Source organism: Eumetopias jubatus, unplaced genomic scaffold (assembly GCF_037043125.1).
Source record: "Eumetopias jubatus isolate StellerSeaLion01/CBP00866 unplaced genomic scaffold, mEumJub1_p1.0 scaffold_8, whole genome shotgun sequence".
NCBI classification, from domain to species: domain Eukaryota; kingdom Metazoa; phylum Chordata; class Mammalia; order Carnivora; family Otariidae; genus Eumetopias; species Eumetopias jubatus.
In genome coordinates, this window is record NW_028274814.1 from 51,015,056 (window position 1) to 51,035,629 (window position 20,574).

Consider the following 20,574-nt stretch of genomic DNA (forward strand, 5'->3'; position numbering starts at 1 on the left):
CTGCTAAATTAGTTACCAATGGTTCTGCTTATTTTCTGGCTCCCAAAATCTTTTAGCTCTTTTCTCTTTTACTTTTCTCCTTATTCTTTAGGATTTATGCTTTCAAAAAATACCTTTACTAAGTTTTAGTGGGATTTGAGGGAGTGAGATTAGGTGTTTTCATTTCATTATCTTAACATCCTTTTAATGGTGGTTTTCTTTGTATGTATAAGGTTGGTAATAATATGTAACTAAAGTGTATTAACTAAATAAAAGTATTTACTTTCTATAATACAGTGAAACATTTATTTATTTTTTAAGATTTTATGTATTTATTGGACAGGGAGAGACAGCGAGAGAGGGAACACAAGCAGGGGAAGTGGGAGAGGCAGAGGGAGAAGCAGGCTTCCTTGCGGAGCAGGGAGCCTGATGCGGGGCTCGATCCCAGGATGCTGGGATCATGACCTGAGCCAAAGGCAGACGCTTAATGACTGAGCCACCCAGGCACCCGGAGTGAAACCTTTTATTTAGGTTCCATGGAATTTTTAATATTTTGTATATTCAAAGTATTTTAATAGTATGATATATGTGTATAAAAGGTTATAGGAGTTGATTATAGTTAATTTTCTTCCAATTCTCATTGTTACTTGTGCAACCCCTAGCAAATGGTTACATTCTCTGCTCATAAAACTTTGAAATTATAACACTCTTATTTTACATGATCATTGTAAGACTGAAATGAAAAAAATATGTGAAAAGTGCTAGTTTATATTTAGGAAGAGCTAAAACATTGGAAAATCATGGGAATGTTTACATGACATTAGAAATAGCTTCCCAGTGTGTTTGCTTTTACAAATAAACAGTGATTCAGTTTATTAGGACTGATCCTATCTAAAATAAGTTTCTTATATGATATATAATCAAACAATATTCTTTCTTAGTAAAACTTAAGAATTTAAAACTAAGTAATATACTTACGTTCCCTAATTTTTTATAGACACTTTTTAGAGTTCAACTCTTCTAAGCACATAGTAGTTTCTGTGTATTGCCTGTAAAAACTCTCTAAGAGCTGAAAAATGCTCTACAAAAGGTATTTTTTCCATCTTGGATTTTAAAGAATTTATTTTAGAGAGAGAGAGTGAGAGACAGCATGAGCAGGGGAAGGGGCAGAGGGAGAGGCAGAGAATCTCAGGCAGACTCTGAGCTGAGCATGGAGCCCTATGTGGGGCTTGATCCCGCAACCCTGAGATCATGACCTAAGCCCAAACCAAGAGCAAGACGCTTAACTGACTGAGCCACCCAGGTGCCCCTACCCCCTGGTTTTAAAGTACAGAGGCTTTTTAGACCAAGGCTAAAAACTTGGTTGAGTCATTAGTTGACAACTTTTTCCTAGAAAGTAAGAGTTGAGATCCTGAAAATGAAGGTTCTTAATGATGTAGAATTTTCTGAGATTTTTTGTGGTAGAAATGAAAACACTGGGAATTAATTTCAACTCACCATCTCTTGAGCAAATACTGTGTTTTACACTATGGAAGTGAATGGAAAATGAATTAGGATGTGTCGTTGGGGACTCATATATAAAGATAGAAGTAATGAAATATGGTAAGTATAATGATGGTATATGCACAAAAGATCTTGAGAGTGAAATTATACCTGGCTTGGGGGATGGGTATAGTAAAGGGAAAAGAGAGTAAGGAAAAGATTGTTACTGATGAGATAATTTAGGTTGAGTCCTAAATAGGATTTATCCGGTGAACTAGGATTGTTTCTTTGGGATAGAGAGTGAAACATGTTGGCAGTGGCACCAGTTATCTGAATAACAGCCTAACCATTTTCCTTTTCTAAACCATTTTCATGATGTGTAGAAACAGAACCAGTGTGGGAAGGGATGGGTGAAGGAAGCTCCATGGGCCCAGACTGAGTGTAGTCTAGCATGTATTTCAGCTCCTAGTACTTTTGTGAATTTATTTAATCTTTGAGCCTGTTTCCTTCACTCATGAATTGGAGGTAATACCTACCTTGTAGGATTACTGTGAGATTTAATTGAAGTAATGCATGTAAAACTTATCTGAAGGTTTGATCTATATTAATATACCTCCCTACTACTTTGTCTTCTAAGTGCCGTGTGTAAAGTAGATAATCAGTATAGTTACTGTTTTATGTATGTGCCTTGGGATATTAGAGAAAGTCTAGTAAATTGGTAGTAAAATGATTGTAGTGGCTGGAGGAGAATTGGTACAATGAGGGAATGTATGTCTTTTACTTTGATATCTAAAGTGGGTGAAAAATAGTTCTTATAGCCAATAGTAGTAGCCAGCAACTTAGCTTGCTCAGGAGAACTTAGACTGAGAAAAAAGTAGTTAGGATTTACATTGGGCAGGTATTTGGCAAGGCAGGGGAGGCTTAGGGTGAGGAGAATGGGACAACGTACATTTGAAGGTGTGTTACATAATTTAAATTTTTGTAGAACAGACATCCAAAAGAATCTACTATCTGAAGTGAGCAGCTTTAAAAGTTTTGGTTATTTGTCTCCCCTTTAACCTTAGTCCCATTTCAGTGCTACAGTAATCTCTGTCTTGTTTGACTCTTTTCCAGTTTACCGACCTCTTGCTTTTAAGGAATAAATTTGAGCGACCCTCAGAGAATGTTATTTTTTTGAAGAATTAATGTGGTTTGGTTAAGTGTAACTTTTTTTTTTTTATCTAGTGTAGTACTTGAATAGTCTTTACATACATTATCCAGTTTGCCTCTTGGAGAATAAGTAAGGATCTTTTAAAAAGCTGAGTTAGTTAATTAATTGAATTTAAGTTAAAAAAAAAAGCTGAGTTATTTTTGTTTCATTTTAAAATGTTTATTATGGAAAATTTTAAATATATACAGAAATAATCAACTCCATGTGCCCATCACTCAGCTTGAACAGTTACCAACTTATGGGGCCAATCTCCTTTTGGCTATACCCCTACCACCTCCCTATACTCTTAACGATTTTTAGTAAATATCTACATTGTGTGGTGGATAGACACGAGATCACATAGGGCAGCTAGATTTTAGAAAGGTAAACCAAGGAAAAGAGAAGGAAAAGGTGGGTTTCCTAGATGATTATGAGCTATCAAGCAAACAAGGTTTTTCTGTGCGCTTGTCCTTCTCTTCTCTTGATGGGTGGGTTACTGCCGCGAAAGATTTGTTGGGATCTCTCTCAAATTTGTTTTGTTAATATACCCACTTTTAGACTGAATCTTACTCTGTTGTTCTCCCTATTTGCTTTTTTTCCCCAGGGGTGTCTACATTCTTTATTTTTATTTGTTTTTCGCTCACGTTAAAATGTTGGGAGGTCTGTGGCTGGGCATGAAATTTAATTTGCCCTGGGACCAAACCACTCACCTAGAGATGTCTTTGTGGCCATCTGGACTATGAAAGAGAAGAAATTGTTTTTATCTTTATGGCAGATTACTCAAAATAAGCTTTGTTGCCATCATAGCTCTAATGACTAGTCTCTTCCCCACAGTTATTTAAATTATTGTCAAGATTCAAAAATTTGACTGCAAGCTTTAACCATTTTGCTAGATTTGAGTACTTTGGGGCTTTCTGTGGGGAAAAAGATCTTTAATTAGCCTTCTATAAATGGAAATTGACTATCAGGATTTAAACAACTTAATTTTCCAGAAATTATAAAAATTGGCACTCTTTTCATGATAAAAGTACTATAAAAGGCAAAAAAAAAAAGGGGGCCTTGAGCAGACTTTTTTTTTTCTGGACTGAAATGGAGGCTTTCTTTCAAGCGAATTCCCTGGTGTTTGCTGTGTGTGATTTGGCTCTATCTCTGTAACTGCTAATATGTGGCGTGGACTTTCGGCTGTCTGGGATCTGGATGTGCCCAAAGTCTGTATTGCAAGTCCGGATTCACAGGCATTGTGTTACAAAACTGGCTTGCTGCCTTCTCTGGTTTCTGTGTCCTAAGCAGCTGCATTGTTTGTTGCAGTATATGCATTAGCTGTTGTCTGTGTTCAGTTTCCTGCAGACTGACAAAGTGGGAGGGGCTTTGTTTGATACATAGCTGAGTTTTCACTGTGTGAGTTCTTGAGTGCACATTGCAGCCATCTTAATTACACTTTAGTGCAACTGAGACAGTGCAGCTGTCTCAAAATGGCTGCTGACCTAGTCTTTGTAGCAGCTTAGGCAGCAGCTATGCCAGTGAGGAGACTTGGCACATGCACCAGGACCAGAGGTAAGAACCAATTACTCTTTATCTTTGAACATTTTAATTAAAAGAAATATTTGAATTCTACTGAGTTTACATAGCAAGGTTAACTTAGAGCTTGCTTGCTAAGAAGTTAAAGTGTTTGCTTTAAGCTTCTTTTATGGAAAGAGTACATAGGATGGTGAGGTCAAAGGTTAAATTCCTGTAATTTCTCACCATCTTATGTTCTGTCATTGCCAGAGCATTTGATCACTACAATAGTGTTTTCTGGCCCTAATTAACTTAATATTCTTTTTGTGTTGGATATTTTAGTTTGCTTGATATTTTTTGCTATAAATCAAAAACAGTACATGTACTGAATAGATTTTTTTTGGAAAGAAGCCATAAATAAGCCTTGTTTTGCATGAAAAGAGATTTTTTCTGTGTGTGTGTGTGTGTGTGTGTGTGTGTGTGTGTGTGTGTGTTGGAGCTGTTGTTTGGTAGCTTTCTGGGAAGAATGTTAATTCTCTGAATATAAGTCATAGTTACAGAAAGAAAAAAATTTTTTAACACTGTTAGATTTTTTTTTTGTACTGGGTTCTAATTCTTTCTCGTTATGCTGCCTCCTCTTGGCCATTCAGTTCTTTCACATTTTTAAGGGTGCTAACTTTTTATTCTAATTATTTTTTTCTTAAGTTGTCATTCAGATTCAGATTTTAAATTTAGAAACAAGTTCACATCTAGGTCTGGATACCCCTTTTCTTTCTAGCTAATGAATTTTAATGCAACAGAGCTGAAATAAATATTCAAGTTGTTTTGATTAATTGATATTGTTGATGTCCACTTTAGTCTTAGTTTAAACCTGTGGTATACTTAAAAATAATGTAATTCAATGATTTTGTAAATTTAGTTTCACAATTTTCAAAAAGCTTTAACATTCTTCTGAAGTTGAAACACTTACTGAGATATGGTAAGTCCATAGTGACCCAGAGAGTTAGGAGAATGAAATTGTTATTCACATAATATTTCAGATAGCAGAAATTTTAAGCTCTAATGTTTAAATTGTGGTATTTACTAAAATTTTTTTATAAATGGTATAGTACATTTCTCCAGTTTTGTTAAGAGTATTATGAATATATCCCTGACTAATATGACATAGAACAGTAAGTCTTGAACTTTAGAAAACAGCAACTTTTGCACATTAAATTCTTATGAAGGACCCCTGTATTTAAAAGGGATACATATGGTATTTTATTGTTTTGCATTTACTTTATAATTTAAAAGTATTACATTTACTTAATATAAGCATTTAATAAAATGAGAACAATTAGGCTGTTATGATGAAAACAAAAGTTTTGAAACCAGATCATATATCACAATTTTAATCTTGTATTAGTGTCAGGGTCTAGGTTGCTTTGTTGTAGAACTTCAGGTGGTAAGGGACTGTAGAATTCATTTTGACAGGTATTCTAGAATGTGAATTCTTTATGCTCCTTTTAATTTCATGAAGTTAGAGTATAAGATCTACATTTACACGACTTAACAGTTATTTGAAATTGCTGCCTTGCCACAAATTGCATTTATATTCTAATTTTTTTAACAAAATAATTTTTTCTTAATCATTGGTCATTTATTCAGTGGCTTCAAATGTATTTGGGATCACTATTTCAGTTTCATCAACGGCTTTAGCATGTTTATTTCTCTTTCATTAGCTAACTACTTTGTGAAGTTGTTAGGACTCTTTTTATGCGATATAATGGATTCTAATAATCTGAACATTACTTTATATAAATCCAATAATATGAGCTTGCCCCCAAAAGAGAACAAGTTCAGTGTTGTGATAGAGATTTTATCCATTGTGCCTTTCAGTAAGGTTTTGCCCTAGAGTGAGTATGACATAGGAAGTGAATGTGTTGTGCCCTTAATCATTATTATTTTCATGCTTCTCATTGTATGAACAGCTTACTGTATTCAAATATTTCATACAGTGCAAGCCAGCTACTCAGTTTGTTCTTTATTGCTAGAGAAAAATTGGCTAGGTTGAAATTATTGAACCAATTTATGTTGATCTTCAGAGTAAGACCTTGGGGAAATTTTAATGATCCATTCTTTTTGTCTTCTGTTGTGGATTATAAAATTGACCTTCACCCTCTACAAGGTGACTCCATTGATTTTACTTATACGTGGGGAAACACCAACAATGTGGTTACTCGGGATATTATTGCTAATTCTTTCAGTGCCATGTTGCATTTTTGCAACTATAAGCATAAACTGCACCTCAGTGGGATTATTACTTTTGGGACTGGTGACAGTTTTCAAATTGTCCGTGCTGAATTTCAGGTTAGCTATTAGGCTGAATAATTGAAGGCATGATAAATCTGGGAGCTGGGTAATTAAGGTTTAATGTTATTATTTTGTCACTTTTTGTGCTCCCTATTTGTTCATCCTTTTTCCTGAGCCATTTCATTAAGCATAAGCCTTTAAGGAAAATGTTGAGATAGTGAAAGAAATTGACTAAGAGTTTAAACCTAAATTTGAATTGTTTTTACTACTTTCTTCTTATATTGGTCAACTCATTCCATTTTCTGACTTTTGTTTCCTCATCTGTAAAATGGGAAAAAAATTCCTATCTATATGGCGAGGATATACTGAGAATAATGTTTCTGAAGAGTACCATGAAATATTCTGTGTGCTGATTTTCCAGTAATAATTTGAATGCTTTTCAGTTTTTTTATTTCTCAGATGTCATGTACTTTATCAAATGTGATTGGATTAAGGAATGTGGTATATTTAAATAGTATGGGAAATTTCTTATATAACTCATGCTCAGAAGCAAGAAGTACTGACTGATAGTAGTACATCTATATCCACTTGGTAATGTGTAGTATTCATGTTTGTACTACTGATCCCATTATGTTACCTAGATTAGCCACCTTTTGCTGTATGTGGATATGGTAGATATTTTTATTAAGTAAAGCCAATATAAAATGTTGGTATTACAGAATTAAGGGAGTAAATGGGAGAAATGTTTCAATTCTAGTCTGACTGAGTCCTCCAAATATACAGTGAGAAAGTAATTTCTCTAAAGAGAGGACTTGAATTCGGGGCCTAGAGTTTTCTGTGTTTCAGTACAAATGAGAATCTTAAGAACAGTATAGTTTTCTTTCAGTAGCCACAAATTGGCAGCCAACAGACTATATCATTTAGCCACTGGCCTATTACTCTAGTTGTTAAAGCTGTCAGATTTTACACAAAAATCTGGGTGTCTTATCTCTGAAAAATAGAAGATGGGCAGTGCTAAGAATGTATTTCTGTATCAGAAAAATAATCTTCAGTGGAGTAGCTACTGTCCTCTTCAGATAGGGCCTATATAGTTCACATCTGGTCTTACTCACTAATTACATTACCTGCTGGGACCCTGTAAATTGTTCCTTTTAAATCCCTCTCCTACTTGACAGATTGTTGGCAGCCTTTTATATTTAGAATATAGCTTCTAACCTAGAAGAAAGTAAGCATAAGTAAAGTCTAGCCTACTTTACTTGGTAGGAGAGACTGCATGTGTAAAGACCATTTATTCTTTAGAAGATATGGCGCCTTTGCTAATCTTCAGCTTTGTCCTGATTTCTCTATATTAGAATACTACGGTGCTGATTGAAGGAGATCCAGTGACATCAGCAAAAAGTGACAACAGAATGAAAGTGAAGAGATTAAAGAAATACTAATTAGAAACACGAATACCTTGAGGTCTTTTAATGTGATAATAGGTTTTCTTTTCTTTAAATGTTATGACAGTGTTAAAGATACCACTGTTTATCATATTGATGTTCTTAATGATGATACTGCATAAGAAAAAGTTAAAATATATTCAGGATACACAGTTTACCAAGCAGGTAAATGAAATACATTTTATAAAAGATTTGTGTCTAAATTGGTTGAGTTGAGAAGTCTTAGCACTAAAAATGTGAAAGTTTCTAGTAGAAAGTTTTCTTAACGGCACTAGACTAATTTTAGAGGCCATTATAAACTTATTTTTGTTAAAAGTTTGCTTTTGTTTACATAACATTCACTGTCTTAACTATGTTGAGACTACTTTGATGATGCAGGAAACATGGTAGTTTATGATCATGATGTGATGTGATTTTCCACATTTTCCAGAGTGAAAGCCAGCTTCTTAGCATTTGTGTAATACCATGACATTGCTAACTCCAGGGAAATGTTACTCTTTTTTGGAAAATGGCTTTAAGTTAGAGGAAACTTCAGTGGAAATTGAAAAAGCATTTAACTTTCACAGGAAACACTGACTCTCCTGTTTTCCAAACTCTTCACACTCCCAAAAGAGATAGTGATTTGGGAGAAAGCTTAAAGTCTGTTCAAATAAGGGATTTTTTTTTTTTTAATCACTCAAGTTAGAACTTTCACAGAATTCTCTATTAGTAATTTGTAGCAGTCTGTTCTTAGTCATTAATGTGTGAATATGGAAACAATGAAAACAGTGCTTATTGACTCAGTGAATCCTTTGGGTTTAATGTAAAAGGAGTTTAACACCGTATCTGAGGAGTTGCTTTTCCACCTGCCTAAGGACTTCTGCCTTTCTTGTAGTAAACCAGGTGCTACTACCCAGGAGAGTTGTATGACCTGTTGCTTTTCTTTGCTGACATGGAAGTATCATGGCATGCATTGTGGAAACTATTAGTATAGAAGTCAGGAAATGATTATTTTTGTCTGGTACTGCTATTAAGTAGTTGTATAGGTTTGAATAAATTACTTAAGCTCTTAATGCCATTCTGCAACCATTAAAAGAGAGAGGTGGTTGGATTTGGAAGAACACAAACTTTGGAATCAGTCAAGGTGAACTCATTTTCTCTCACTGAGTAGTTAGACATTTATATGAGAAATGTATATATAATGCTGAAAGTATAATGCCTATCGTAAGTAAGTGCTCAGTAAGTCTTAGGCATTATTTTTTATGGGAAGAAGCTAGTTGCTTATTTTCAGACTTTAGTTTTCTTTAAAATGGGGATAAAGTGTACCATACAGAGTTGATATTTGGGATTTAAATGAGCATAGTATATATAAAGCATTTAGTGCAGTGTGGGACACAAATTAAGTATTAGTAAATATTGGTTGCTTTTTCCTCACAAGTTTCCCTCTGGCACAAATTTTTTTCTGTTTTTTTTTCCCCCCCAATCATTATGGTATTGGGGAGAAATCTGGGCTGCTTGGATACTTTAGAAAAGGATCTTTAGGGTGAGGGGTTGTTAGGGGTCTGGCTGATTTATAGTAAAAATGCCAGAAAGCAAGGTGCTTTACTCTCAAAGTGAAGACTTTAACGAGCTTGAAGGGGACAAAGTAAGAATTCTTACTGGTGCTAAGGCAGCATGATAGAGTGAAAACAAAAATGGATTGTGAATTGACCAATTGATTCAACAATTTTAGCAAACACATATTATGTACCTGTTATTTGTCAGGCACTGTTTTAGTGTCTGGCATATGAGATCCCTGCCCCTGAGGAGTTTACACTGAGGCAGGGGAAATAGGAGGATAGATACTAAATATGAGAAGGTTAAATTGCGCAAGGGATTGAGAATCATGGCTAGGTGAACACTACCAAAATGTGGTCTGTGGATCAGTTTCAAGGTCAGTTCAGATTAGTTTGTCTGTTTATTCCTGGTCTTCCATGAGATAAGAACTGAAATTAAGAGGGTCTAGAAATTTTTACATCAATCCAATAAAGTAACTTTATGTTGGTTGGGTCAAATAATAAAAATAATTGACACATACATTTTATATGCTTTCTCTTTATTTCACTTTCCAAGTAATTCTTTTTCGTTGAATTTATAAAAATATTGATCTTTGATGGACTAGAGATAAAACATTGGCTCTTTACCATTATTTGCAAAGCATTGAGCTAGATTAATAACATTGTTGGCACTTCAGTAAACAGGTTGTAGAGAATTTAAGCTTCTTATGATTAATTCACTGTCAGGTGATTGTTTTACTTATTCAGCTTAACAGATAGTTGTTATATACATTATTTTATGCTGGATTAAATGATTTTAGGTCCTTTGATTTTTCAAGTACTTTTATTCAAAGAGCTGGATACATAAAGTAGGAAGAGAGAGGGCGGACACAGCTAACAAAATTAAAACTGGAAGGAATACAATACTTGGATGATTTCCAACTCTGAGATGTTATGATAAATAGCCAAATATTACTTAAACAGTGTATACTATGTGGAATGACACCATATTATATATATTTGTTTCTTTTCCTGCTGCTGCTGCTGGTGGAGTACAGATTCTGAAAAGAATATATAGTTGTTTGAGGAAATCCATTATTGCTTATCAAAGAAAACCGAGGTAACACTTAGGATTATGCACACATTAGAAGTCTGCTAATTACTGTTGATGTGTGATAACTTTATTTTTCCTCTAATTTAGAGCCCCATTGTCTTTATTGTGTAATAGGGGTAGTTTAAGAACGATGTTTTAAAACAGCTGAAAATACAGGGGACCTAGGTGGCTTAGTTGGTTAAGCATCTTCCTTCAGCTCAGGTCCTGATCCTGGTGGTTTGGGATCAAGCCCCGCATTGGGCTCCCTGCTCAGCGGGGAGCCTGCTTTTCCCTCTCTCTCTGCAGCTGCCCCTGCTTGTGTGCTCTCTCTCTCTCATAAAATAAGTAAAAAATGTAAAAAAAACAACAACAGAAAATAAGATTAAAAAATAAGGAGCAGGGGCACCTGGGTGGCTCAGTCGGTTGGGGGTCCAACTCTTGATCTTGGCTCAGGTCTTGATCTTGGGGTTGTGAATTAGAGCCTCATGTTGGGCTCCATGCTGGATGGAGAGCCTACTTTAAAAATAAGGAACATATTTTGGGTAACCCCTCGTTAGCATATTAAGTACTTTTCATTTTATTGTCATAAAATATGTGGCACTAAACTAGTTTCTAGACTATTTGAAAATGAAATTTAGTATAGTTAGACTCACTAAAATAAATGGAAAAATAGAAGTGAAGAGATATAATTATGTATTAGGTGATAAAGTAATTGAAAAAAATTTAAACAAAGGACTTCATAGACAGTGACTCAACTCTTAGATCTGGCCAATTAAAACAGCACAGGAATGATTTAGGTTAAATGAGAATGTGCCAATGACAAAATACGTTCTTGTGTAGATATTTGTAACTTAATGTGTGAGCTTATCAAAAAGTTTAATAATATTAACTAGTGGTAAATATGTTTAATTACTTAATCATTGTACTAATGTTACTTGAATATGCATTAAGTCTTATTATTTGGTGACACATAAAGCAGTGTGGTTCTAAGAGCAAATCTATTTAATGATCATTTACTATTTAAGTGATTAACAAAGTTTGAAAGGTGGCTGTACAGTCGAATGAGGACAGCTTTTAGCTAATGTAAATTATAATTTATATTTTTTAATGATTGTTAAAAATAGCAGTTACTGGATTTATGTGATATATTGGTCTATGTCACAGAAAACTAAGGCTTTTGAATACCTCTGGGTGTTAAACATATTTTTGGTGTGGTGGGGGTAAAATGTCAGTTACATAAGAATTATAAATTGATTTTATCTTATTACTTGGATTTGAATCATTGGTAAATAGATAACTAGATATATTCTAAAACCAGTCAGTGCCTGTTGGGGAACGAATGGGGGAGGGTTTACTCAGCAGTATTTTCCTTTAGTTTGGTCATGAAATGAGGACTGCTTTATGTAAATTGTTCTTACTGGTGCCAGCTAGCTGTAACTGCAGTCTGGCTGTGCTAGGGCAGCAAATAATATGTGTCATGGATTTTCTGTTTGGAATGTGTAAGAATTCAGCCTTTAGGACTGAAAGGACAGAGTTGATGCTTTAGAATAAGAGTACTGAGACCTCCACAACTGACAATATGTGGAATAATGAGAAGCTATAAGCCTTTGAAGCTTTTAGTTCTGTTTTTATAGATTTATGCCTATTGATACTATTGGGTAATATGTGGGAGGTACTTAACTGCATACAGTTGCTGCAGTCCTAATAGTTGGCAGAATAGAAAGCAGTACAAAAGCATTCTGATTCTAGGCATCTTCACTTGCAACAGTCCTTTGGAAGATGTACTTTGTGTGTTCTGTGAGCTTCATTGGCATACTGGCTGACGTTTTTTGGCTTTTGTGGTTATTGGGTTGTTTGCTGCACAAACTACACAACAGATGTGAATCACTGTTTGCAAGGAAATTTAATATGTAGCCAATCTACTGTATTCCTGTTTTTTTATGAATATGAACCAAGCAAGGAATTTAGGCTCAAGAAGGCTGTTCTAGAAGTCTGCATTAGCTTTAACTATTTATACAAATGAACTAAGTTGCAGTGGTTTACAGAAGAGGAAGTCCTTTCCACAATATCAAGCTACCCACAGGTAAGAGATTTAGGTCCTTTTTTTTGTGACCACCCCCACCACCCACCCCCCCGGCCCCTCAGGCCTTATATCTGTCTCTCACCTTTGGGAGATTTTTTGTTTGTTTTTAATTTTAGTCATACCAGGATTGATAGATTGTTTAATGTAAATTTTCAGGAGATTGTGAATACCATATTTGGATTTTTTCTTTTAAAAATGATTTTTTTAAATAATTTTCCTCAGGTTTATATTGAAATGAACTAACAGTGGGCTTCATATATGAACATTACTCATGCATGCAATATGTTCATATTACATAGAAATCAGTTTTAGACCTCTTTTCATTATGGTCCTGTTACTGTGTTTTCAGTTGTAGTGACACCAACTGGTACATACAGAGAAATAACCTTACTAAACTATAAAGTTTTAGAGTAAATGTACCACTTTGAATTCATCATCAAAATCTGACTGCTTCTGTTTTCACAAATGGTTCACTGACATATGTTAATAATACATATAACATGGTCAAGTTTTCCAGTTCCACCCTTATGCTTTCCATTTCCACATATTTCAACTTATCACCATCTTAACAAAGTGAACTTAAGTCTAAAACTAAAATGAATATTAGAAATTTTAGTATTTTATTAAGTTAGATGAAGGTGACAGAGACATTTGTTATATTATTTTTTTTTGGTATGCTTGAAAAATTGCATACAGAAAACCATTATCTCATTGAAATAAAAGAAGTATATAATATAAAGAATATATAACCATACTATAAAGGTATAAAGATTTATGTTTATAAAGAAGTGCAGATATGTGCATCTGCTAATTATCAGTATGGCCAGTGATAAAATATATTACTGATTGATATAATTTGGGGGGATGAGTGTGGGTAGGTGACAAAGCAGAGGGTGATAGTGAGGCTAGCTTTGAGAAATAGAGGAGGAAGAAAGGTATTAGGCAGTTCTTTGGTCCTCGCTTCCTTTTCTGGAAGTTGAACAGCAGGATCTTTCTGCAACTTTGAAGTGTTAGTTTTAGATGGGACTTTCAGTTCTCTAGACTCTGAAAGGCCATTGGTCATTTTTTACTACATGGTTGGGTACTTAAAAGCTAGAGGCCAGCTAGATTGAGCATGATAGAAGTCACACTCATGTTTCAGGGTACAAACTGTTTGCTCTTGCCTTTTGAAAATGTTGCTTAGGCTTTTGAAAATTATTGTTCTAATATATGTTTTGTTGAAGTATAAAAATTTATATGTTTGTGGATGTTTCATTTGAGTAAGCAACTTCACTAGGATTAGAGAAATGTTGGTACTAGAAAGATACCAATTTTTATTAATTTACTAAAGGTTGGATTGGGAGAAGGGCATGCTTCTCTTAGTGTGGAGAACACACATATCTAAAACAATTGGGAAGTTTTCACACTTATCTAGACCAATAATTGTTAGGGAGAATGTTAGATCGGGAAGATAGTTGAGACATACTGAGGGGGTTTTATTAATAGGTAACGAGGAAAGGAGTTAGACCAAAATAGCATTCAATATTCAAATGGGGGTCATAGCAAAGCAAGAGGAGAGAAAGTTGCACAGAGGAGTTTTTGTATAGACACAAATAAACCTAAAGGGCATCATGTAAGACAAAGATAAATATCTTGAGGATAAAGATGTGTAGTTTTTGAGACTGTTTGAGTATGAATGATCCAAAAATCTGAGGGATAAATTTTGAGTTTTCAGATTTTGTGTTCCTCTTAGGCAACAAAATTTATTAGCAAGCAATGTCAAATAACAAAATCTTGAAAGTGGAATAGACCTAGGTGGTCAAGTAGTTGTAACATCACACTTTCTACAGGAGCCTTCTGTTTATTATTCCTGACAGATAATTATCTAGTTTCTGCTTCAACATTTCTAATGACAGAGAGTCTCTAATTTCATAAGGCAATTAATTCCTTCTTTTGTTGGATAGCTGAGCAAATCAGTATTTGTTGATTTTTAGGAGAAATTGGCCTTTCATTGTTTTTGTTTCTGTACTCGTCTGTCTGCCTGCCTGTTTTTCTATCTGTATCTGTTTTACACACCTAAGAGATCTGCACTACCTAAAGAAAGCCATTAAAATTCCCGTGTTTTCTAAGCTAAATATCCTCCATTTTCCCAACTATTCCTCATATAACATGTTGTTCTAGGTCATTCTTTAGCGTGGTCATCCTGTTTGTCCTACTGTTTCTTTAAGAGTCCCTCTTTATCTGGGCCACTCAGAACTAAATGTAATACTAAAAAACGTCTCCCTTTCCTTAGACTCTGTGCTTCTGTTCTGCAGCTTCACTTTGTGTTGACATTTCTGGCAGGCACCCAGCACTGTTGAATTTTACTGAGTTTGCAATAAGTTCAAATCCCTCAGTATTTTTCACACATACCATTGGTAACCTTAAATATACTTGAATATTTGAACCAAGTGTATTGCTTTATATTTGTAGTTACGTCTTTATTATTTCTAATATTGTTTATTATGCTTTTTTTTTTCAGTTTTCCTTGATGTATTTCCCACTTTTTAATAGTTTTTTTTTCCCCAAAGAACTGGCTATTGGTTTTATTGTTGCTTGCTGTTTTATTGAGTTTTCCCTCATAATTTTTTCTTTTATTATAATTCCTTGCTTTGGGTTTATACTTTTCCTCCTTTACTAGCATTTTTGAGTTTGTGGGGTTTTTTTTATTAATATGTGCAGCTTAAGGCTATCACTTTTCCTCAGTTATTATTTCACCATTGATTTCCTCCTTAATTCAAAATACATATTTTTTTAATTTATAAGGCAATCCTTTTCCTCTTATTTTATTGTTGCTCATCTAACTTTGTTATCTATGGCCAGAGGATGTGGTTTTGTGTGATTTTTTTTGTTTTTGTTTTTTTATCTTTGAATTTATTTCCTTGTCACCACATATGTGGTCAGTATTAATGTATGTTGGATGTGTTCATGAAAAATGCATATTCTCGGTTTGTTGCATATACAGTTCTATTTTTCTATTAAGAAATACATGCATTGTTTATATTACTTTCACTTTCTTCATCTGTAGATTTTATAACGAGGTATGTTTATCTCTTGTGGATTTATTAGTTTCTTCCTGAAATTTTTAAATCTGTTTTGTTTTATGTGATTTGAAGTGTTATAATTTTATCTATAGGAAATATGTTTTTTTGTCCAGTAACTTGATCTTCAATTTGAATTTTTTTTAATATACATTACTTACCCTTTTTTGGTTAACATTTGCTTAGTGTATCATTTTTTTTTAAGATTTTATTCATTTGATGAGAGGGAGCACAAGCAAGGGGAACAGTGGAGGGAGAGGTAGAAGCAGACTCTCCGCTGAGCAGGGAGCCCGATGCGGGACTTGATCCCAGGACCCTGAGATCAGGACCCGAGCTGAAGGCAGTTGCTTAACCGACTGAGCCACCCAGGTGTCCCTAGTGTATCATTTTCTATCCTTTAAATTTTTTAACCTTTCTATGCTATTTTGTTACAAGGTGTGTCTCTTGTTTATAATGCATATCTGATATTTTTGTCACTTTACCCAGTTTGAAACCTGATAAGTTATTTTTAGACTGACAGTTTTCTTTATTTTTGCCCCGCATTTCACAGCCCCTAAGTTGGCTATCTCCCATCATATAATTATCTGAGATTTTAATTCCAGACTATTTATTTTAAAGATGATGGATCCTCAACAGCCAGCCCATGAGTTCTACTTGTTTTTTGGAGCATTGAGGTTTCCTTTCGGAGCATTATCTGAGTTCCCTAATTTGAATTCCTCCCCCATTTCTTAGGGTCTTTTGATGTATTGAATCTGTACTGTATTTTTATGTAATTGTTTTAGCAAGGGTCCATTTCCTCAGTCTTTGCTCAGAAATAATATCTTTATTTTTTCATCCTGTTGATTGCTAGTTTTTCTGGCAATAGAATTCTAGGCTAAAAATAACTTTTCTCCTGAACTTTGAGGATATTGTTGTTTGTTTTAGCATTCAGTATTGCTGATGACAAGTCTGATGTCAGTTTAATTCTTATTCCTTTGTAGTTAAGTGATTTTTTACTCTAAGTTATTAATATTTCCTCACACTGGTTTTCTGAAGTCTTAACACAGTATGTTTAGGTGTTAGGGTTTTTTTTTTGTTTTTCTTGTTTTAATTTAGTCTGTTTTGGTATAATTAGTGGGCATGTTCTATGGAAAACATATATATATATATATATATTTAATTTTAACTCTGTGAATTGTTTCTTTTCTTTTCTTCTTAGTTCTTTTTTCTAAAACTCATCTTCAGTGAAAGTTGTTGCTTCTGTGTATGTTCCCCATCAATTAGCTTTTCTGTTTTTCCTTTGTGTAATATTTTGAGAGGACATCTGGTCTTGATTACCTATGTCTTACTTCAGCTGTGTCCATGCAGCTCTTGTTTTGAATTTCTAAGGTTTCAGATTTATTTCTTTGCATATCTGCTTGTTCTTGTGGGTACAATACTTTTTCAGAATATTTAATACACTATTTTAAAATGTTTTCTGTTCATTTTACTAAGTAGTTCTTTTGTTTGAGGGGCTTGGCATCTATTTGTGATTATACTCATTTTTGTATTTGAGATTTCCTGTTTTACTCTGGGTTGATGCTGACTGAAATGATTGTGAGGGGGTGGGAAGTGATACTTGTACTTGCTGCTCATGGGAAATGCTGGCAATTTAGCTTTTGGATTGTAACTTCCCTTCTCTGTCTCTTCTGGAGTTTAGTGTCTGGGTGGGTCAACTAATTACATTTACAAATGTCATTGCTGCTCTGGCTTATTATTAGCATGGAAGAGATTGGGGAAAGTGGAATGAATTTCAGATACAAATTACATGACTGTGTCTTCACTGTGAAAATTCAAACTGGCACATCTAAGCGAGACTTGGTATTTATATTCCTTTGTCTAGTTCGGCATTTATCCTTCCAGACTTTAAAATACCACTTGTGTGCCTATATTAATGTTTAGAAATATATTATTTGTGTGTGTGTGTTTTAATACAATGATATAAAATCTGGAAAGAATTTATTGACTACTTAGGCATCTAAGTACTTTCTATTTTATTATCCCATTTAACCCCTTTAACATTTTTATGAGGAGAGGCATTGTTAGAATTTTAGTTTCATAGTTGAGGATACTGAGGCGAAGAATATATTACTGAACAGGTAACTTAGCTAGGAAATGATAGTACCAGTATTCAAAAAGGTATGTCTGGCTTCAGCTTTTGTGTTAAAGTGTTAAGAATTCTGCAGCTCCTTTGTTGTTACACTTTATATTCATGCCCATGAAAGAAACCTACTACATTCTTAACTTTTTAGTGTTCTTTAGTGAGGATTCTTCACAGTATTTTTTAAAAGCTATTTTCTTAGTGATGGGTGTTATATTTCTTTGTAGTTTTTTAATTTAAGGTCAACAAATTGTTATTTAAGGAATTTCACATGTGACTCCTACCACTGTCAATCACCCTAGTTCCTCCGAAGTCAGAATCATAATCTTCAAAATAGCCTTTTTAAGAAGGACTTTTGTTCAATCCACAGTTGTCACTGTCAGTCAGTCCACAGTTTTGTTTTGTTTTGTTTTGTTTTTGGTTGGGCTTCTTTGATTTCCCCTTGAATATGGACATACTTCAAAAATTCCCCACTTGTAATTTTTTGGATCCAGTTTCTTTAAGCCATGTTTAGGATCTGCGTGGTTCTCGATTTCAGACACCCTCGAACATGAATAAGTTCAAATCCTATTCACCCCTAAATTATCACACCCTAGAGTTGTACAGATTGTTGGGATATGCCAATACTTTTAAGTCCAGACATTGTGTTCTCAATTGAAAAGCCTAAAGAAAGAAGACATCTTTGTTTCAAGTCAACATTAAAATTAGAACACTAATTCAATATAGCTGAGATTTCCCTTATATCCTGTGTTTTTAGTAATTCTGTAGTCCTGGAGCCAACCTTCATGTTTATGAATGTTCTCATCACTTTAATCTTTTTTTAGGTATTATATTCCTTCTTATCTGTATCAAAATTCATACTTGAACAGTGAGTTCTGGATTACAAAAAAGGATTTATTTTTCCCACTTGTCTAAGTCTTTGTCCACAAACCAAACAAAAACAATTTGTATTTTTGCTATTTTGGTGCAGCAGTAGGAATCCTGATATGTTCCTTTTAAAAAAATGTTAGTGTATCTTTTTTAAAAAAAAACTTTTTATTTTTATTTTTTAGAGAATGGGGTAGTGGCAGAGGGAGAGGGAGAGAGAGAATTTTAAGCATGCTCCACACCCAGTGCAGAGCCTAATGAGGAGCTTGATCTCACAACCCTGAGATCATGACCTGAGCTAAAATCAGAGTTGGATGCTTAACTGACTGAGCCACCCATGTGCCCCAATATGTTAGTATATCTTAAGATATCTCAGAATGTCTTTGGTGTGTCAAAATGGTGCACAGTTTTTGCCTATTTGTCTTTAAAAATGGTTATGACAATGATGTCTTTTCCATCTGTGTATGAGACTACTCACTGCTATATATTATTGCTAACTATAAATAGTTGCCAGTCAGATATGTAAAAATGTATCTTCTTTTTCTTTAGTTTTTCTGTGATTATTAGTGAAGTTGAACATCTTATATTTGTTGTTTTATGATGCCCTATTTATGATTTTTAATTTTTATTTTGAATTGTTTATCCTTTCTATTCATTAATAGGTGTTCTTTTTTATTCTGGATACTAATTCCGTATCACTATGTTTTTTAGTTTTCAAGTATTTTTTTTATTTTATTTATTTATTTATTTATTTATTTATTTATTTATTTATTTGACAGAGATAGAGAGCACAAGTAGGCAGAGTGGCAGGCAGAGGAAGAGGGAGAAGCAGACTCCTCACTGAGCAAGGAGCCTGATGTGGGACTTGATCCTAGGACCCTGGGATCATGACCCGAGCCGAAGGCAGATGCTTAACCGACTGAGCCATCCAGGTGTCCCTCAAGTATTTCTCAAAATTTGTGGTTACTTGTAGTGCTTTCTGCGCCTTTGAAAATTTTTATTTCATATCTAATCTGTTTGCTATTGTACTGGTATGTTCAACTGCTATTTTGATCCATTTTCAGCCATTTATTTCAAAGTCCACTTAATCCCTGTTAATTTGCGATGCTGTTTCTGTCAGATACTGTATTGCTTTTTCTGTCTTCTAGATAATTTATTGCACTCATCTCTTAATACTTAAGATAATTACTGCTTTGTCATTCTCTCACATCTGAGAGGGCAAGCATCATTTTTTTTCTTACTTTTGACTTTCAATTTTCTTACTGTTTTGCCATTTTTTTACAGATTAATTTTAAAAGTTTGTTATGATATAAAAATAACTAGGTGACATTTAGTTTGGAATTACTTCTAATAAGTTTCATCCAGGAAGAATTGATATTTTTCTACATCAAGCCTTATGTCCAACATAGCTCTAATATTTCACATATTTTTATAACAATTTTTTCATATATGTTAATGTTTCTAGATATCTTTTTCTTGCTATTCTGAAATAAATGTTTTCTTCATTGTATCTTCTTACTCTGAGCTCTTACTGCTTTAGTAGGCTTTCTAGAACAATATTGAGTATACTATCACACTTTTTATTTTTGCCTTGAATGGAAATAGCTTTTTTTTAAAGATTTTATTTATTTATTTGACAGAGAGAGAGATAGTGAGAGCAGGAACACAAGTAGGGGGAGTGGGAGAGGGAGAAGCAGGCTCCCCGTGGAGCAAGGAGCCCGATGTGGGGCTTGATCCCAGGACCCGGGGATCGTGACCTGAGCCGAAGGCAGATGCGTAACGACTGAGACACCCAGGCGCCCCTAGCTGTGGTGTTTTACTACTAAATATAAAGTTTTCCCTTCGTTTGAAGTAGCCTTTACCGGCATAAGGAGCAATCTTTATGTTCTTAATTTTTATTTTTATCAATGAATGAGTGTTGAAACATATTCAATGCCTTTTCAATATCTGTTGAAAAA

The 20,574-nt window shown here is 34.2% G+C and overlaps 1 protein-coding gene and 1 non-coding gene across 4 annotated transcripts in view; one reads left to right on the forward strand and one right to left on the reverse strand.

Moving 5' to 3' along the window:
- The window catches only part of ATF7IP (activating transcription factor 7 interacting protein), a 123,781-nt gene that overhangs the window by 13,759 nt on the left and 89,448 nt on the right, over positions 1 to 20,574 (forward strand). Inside the window, exon 1 of one of the 3 annotated variants that reach the window (XM_028119682.2) lies at positions 3,953 to 4,204. The exons of 1 other annotated variant lie outside the window; for it this stretch is intronic. In XM_028119682.2, the coding sequence (XP_027975483.1) occupies positions 4,188 to 4,204 (17 nt within the window). In that variant the 5' untranslated portion in view covers positions 3,953 to 4,187. Of the gene's footprint in view, positions 1 to 3,952; positions 4,205 to 20,574 lie in introns of those variants that run through there. One more of the 3 variants, XM_028119681.2, reaches the window with a different exon arrangement.
- LOC114221756 (small nucleolar RNA SNORA40) lies at positions 18,578 to 18,699 on the reverse strand. Its single transcript, XR_003611807.1, has one exon. It is a non-coding gene; the product is annotated as a small nucleolar RNA SNORA40 (small nucleolar RNA).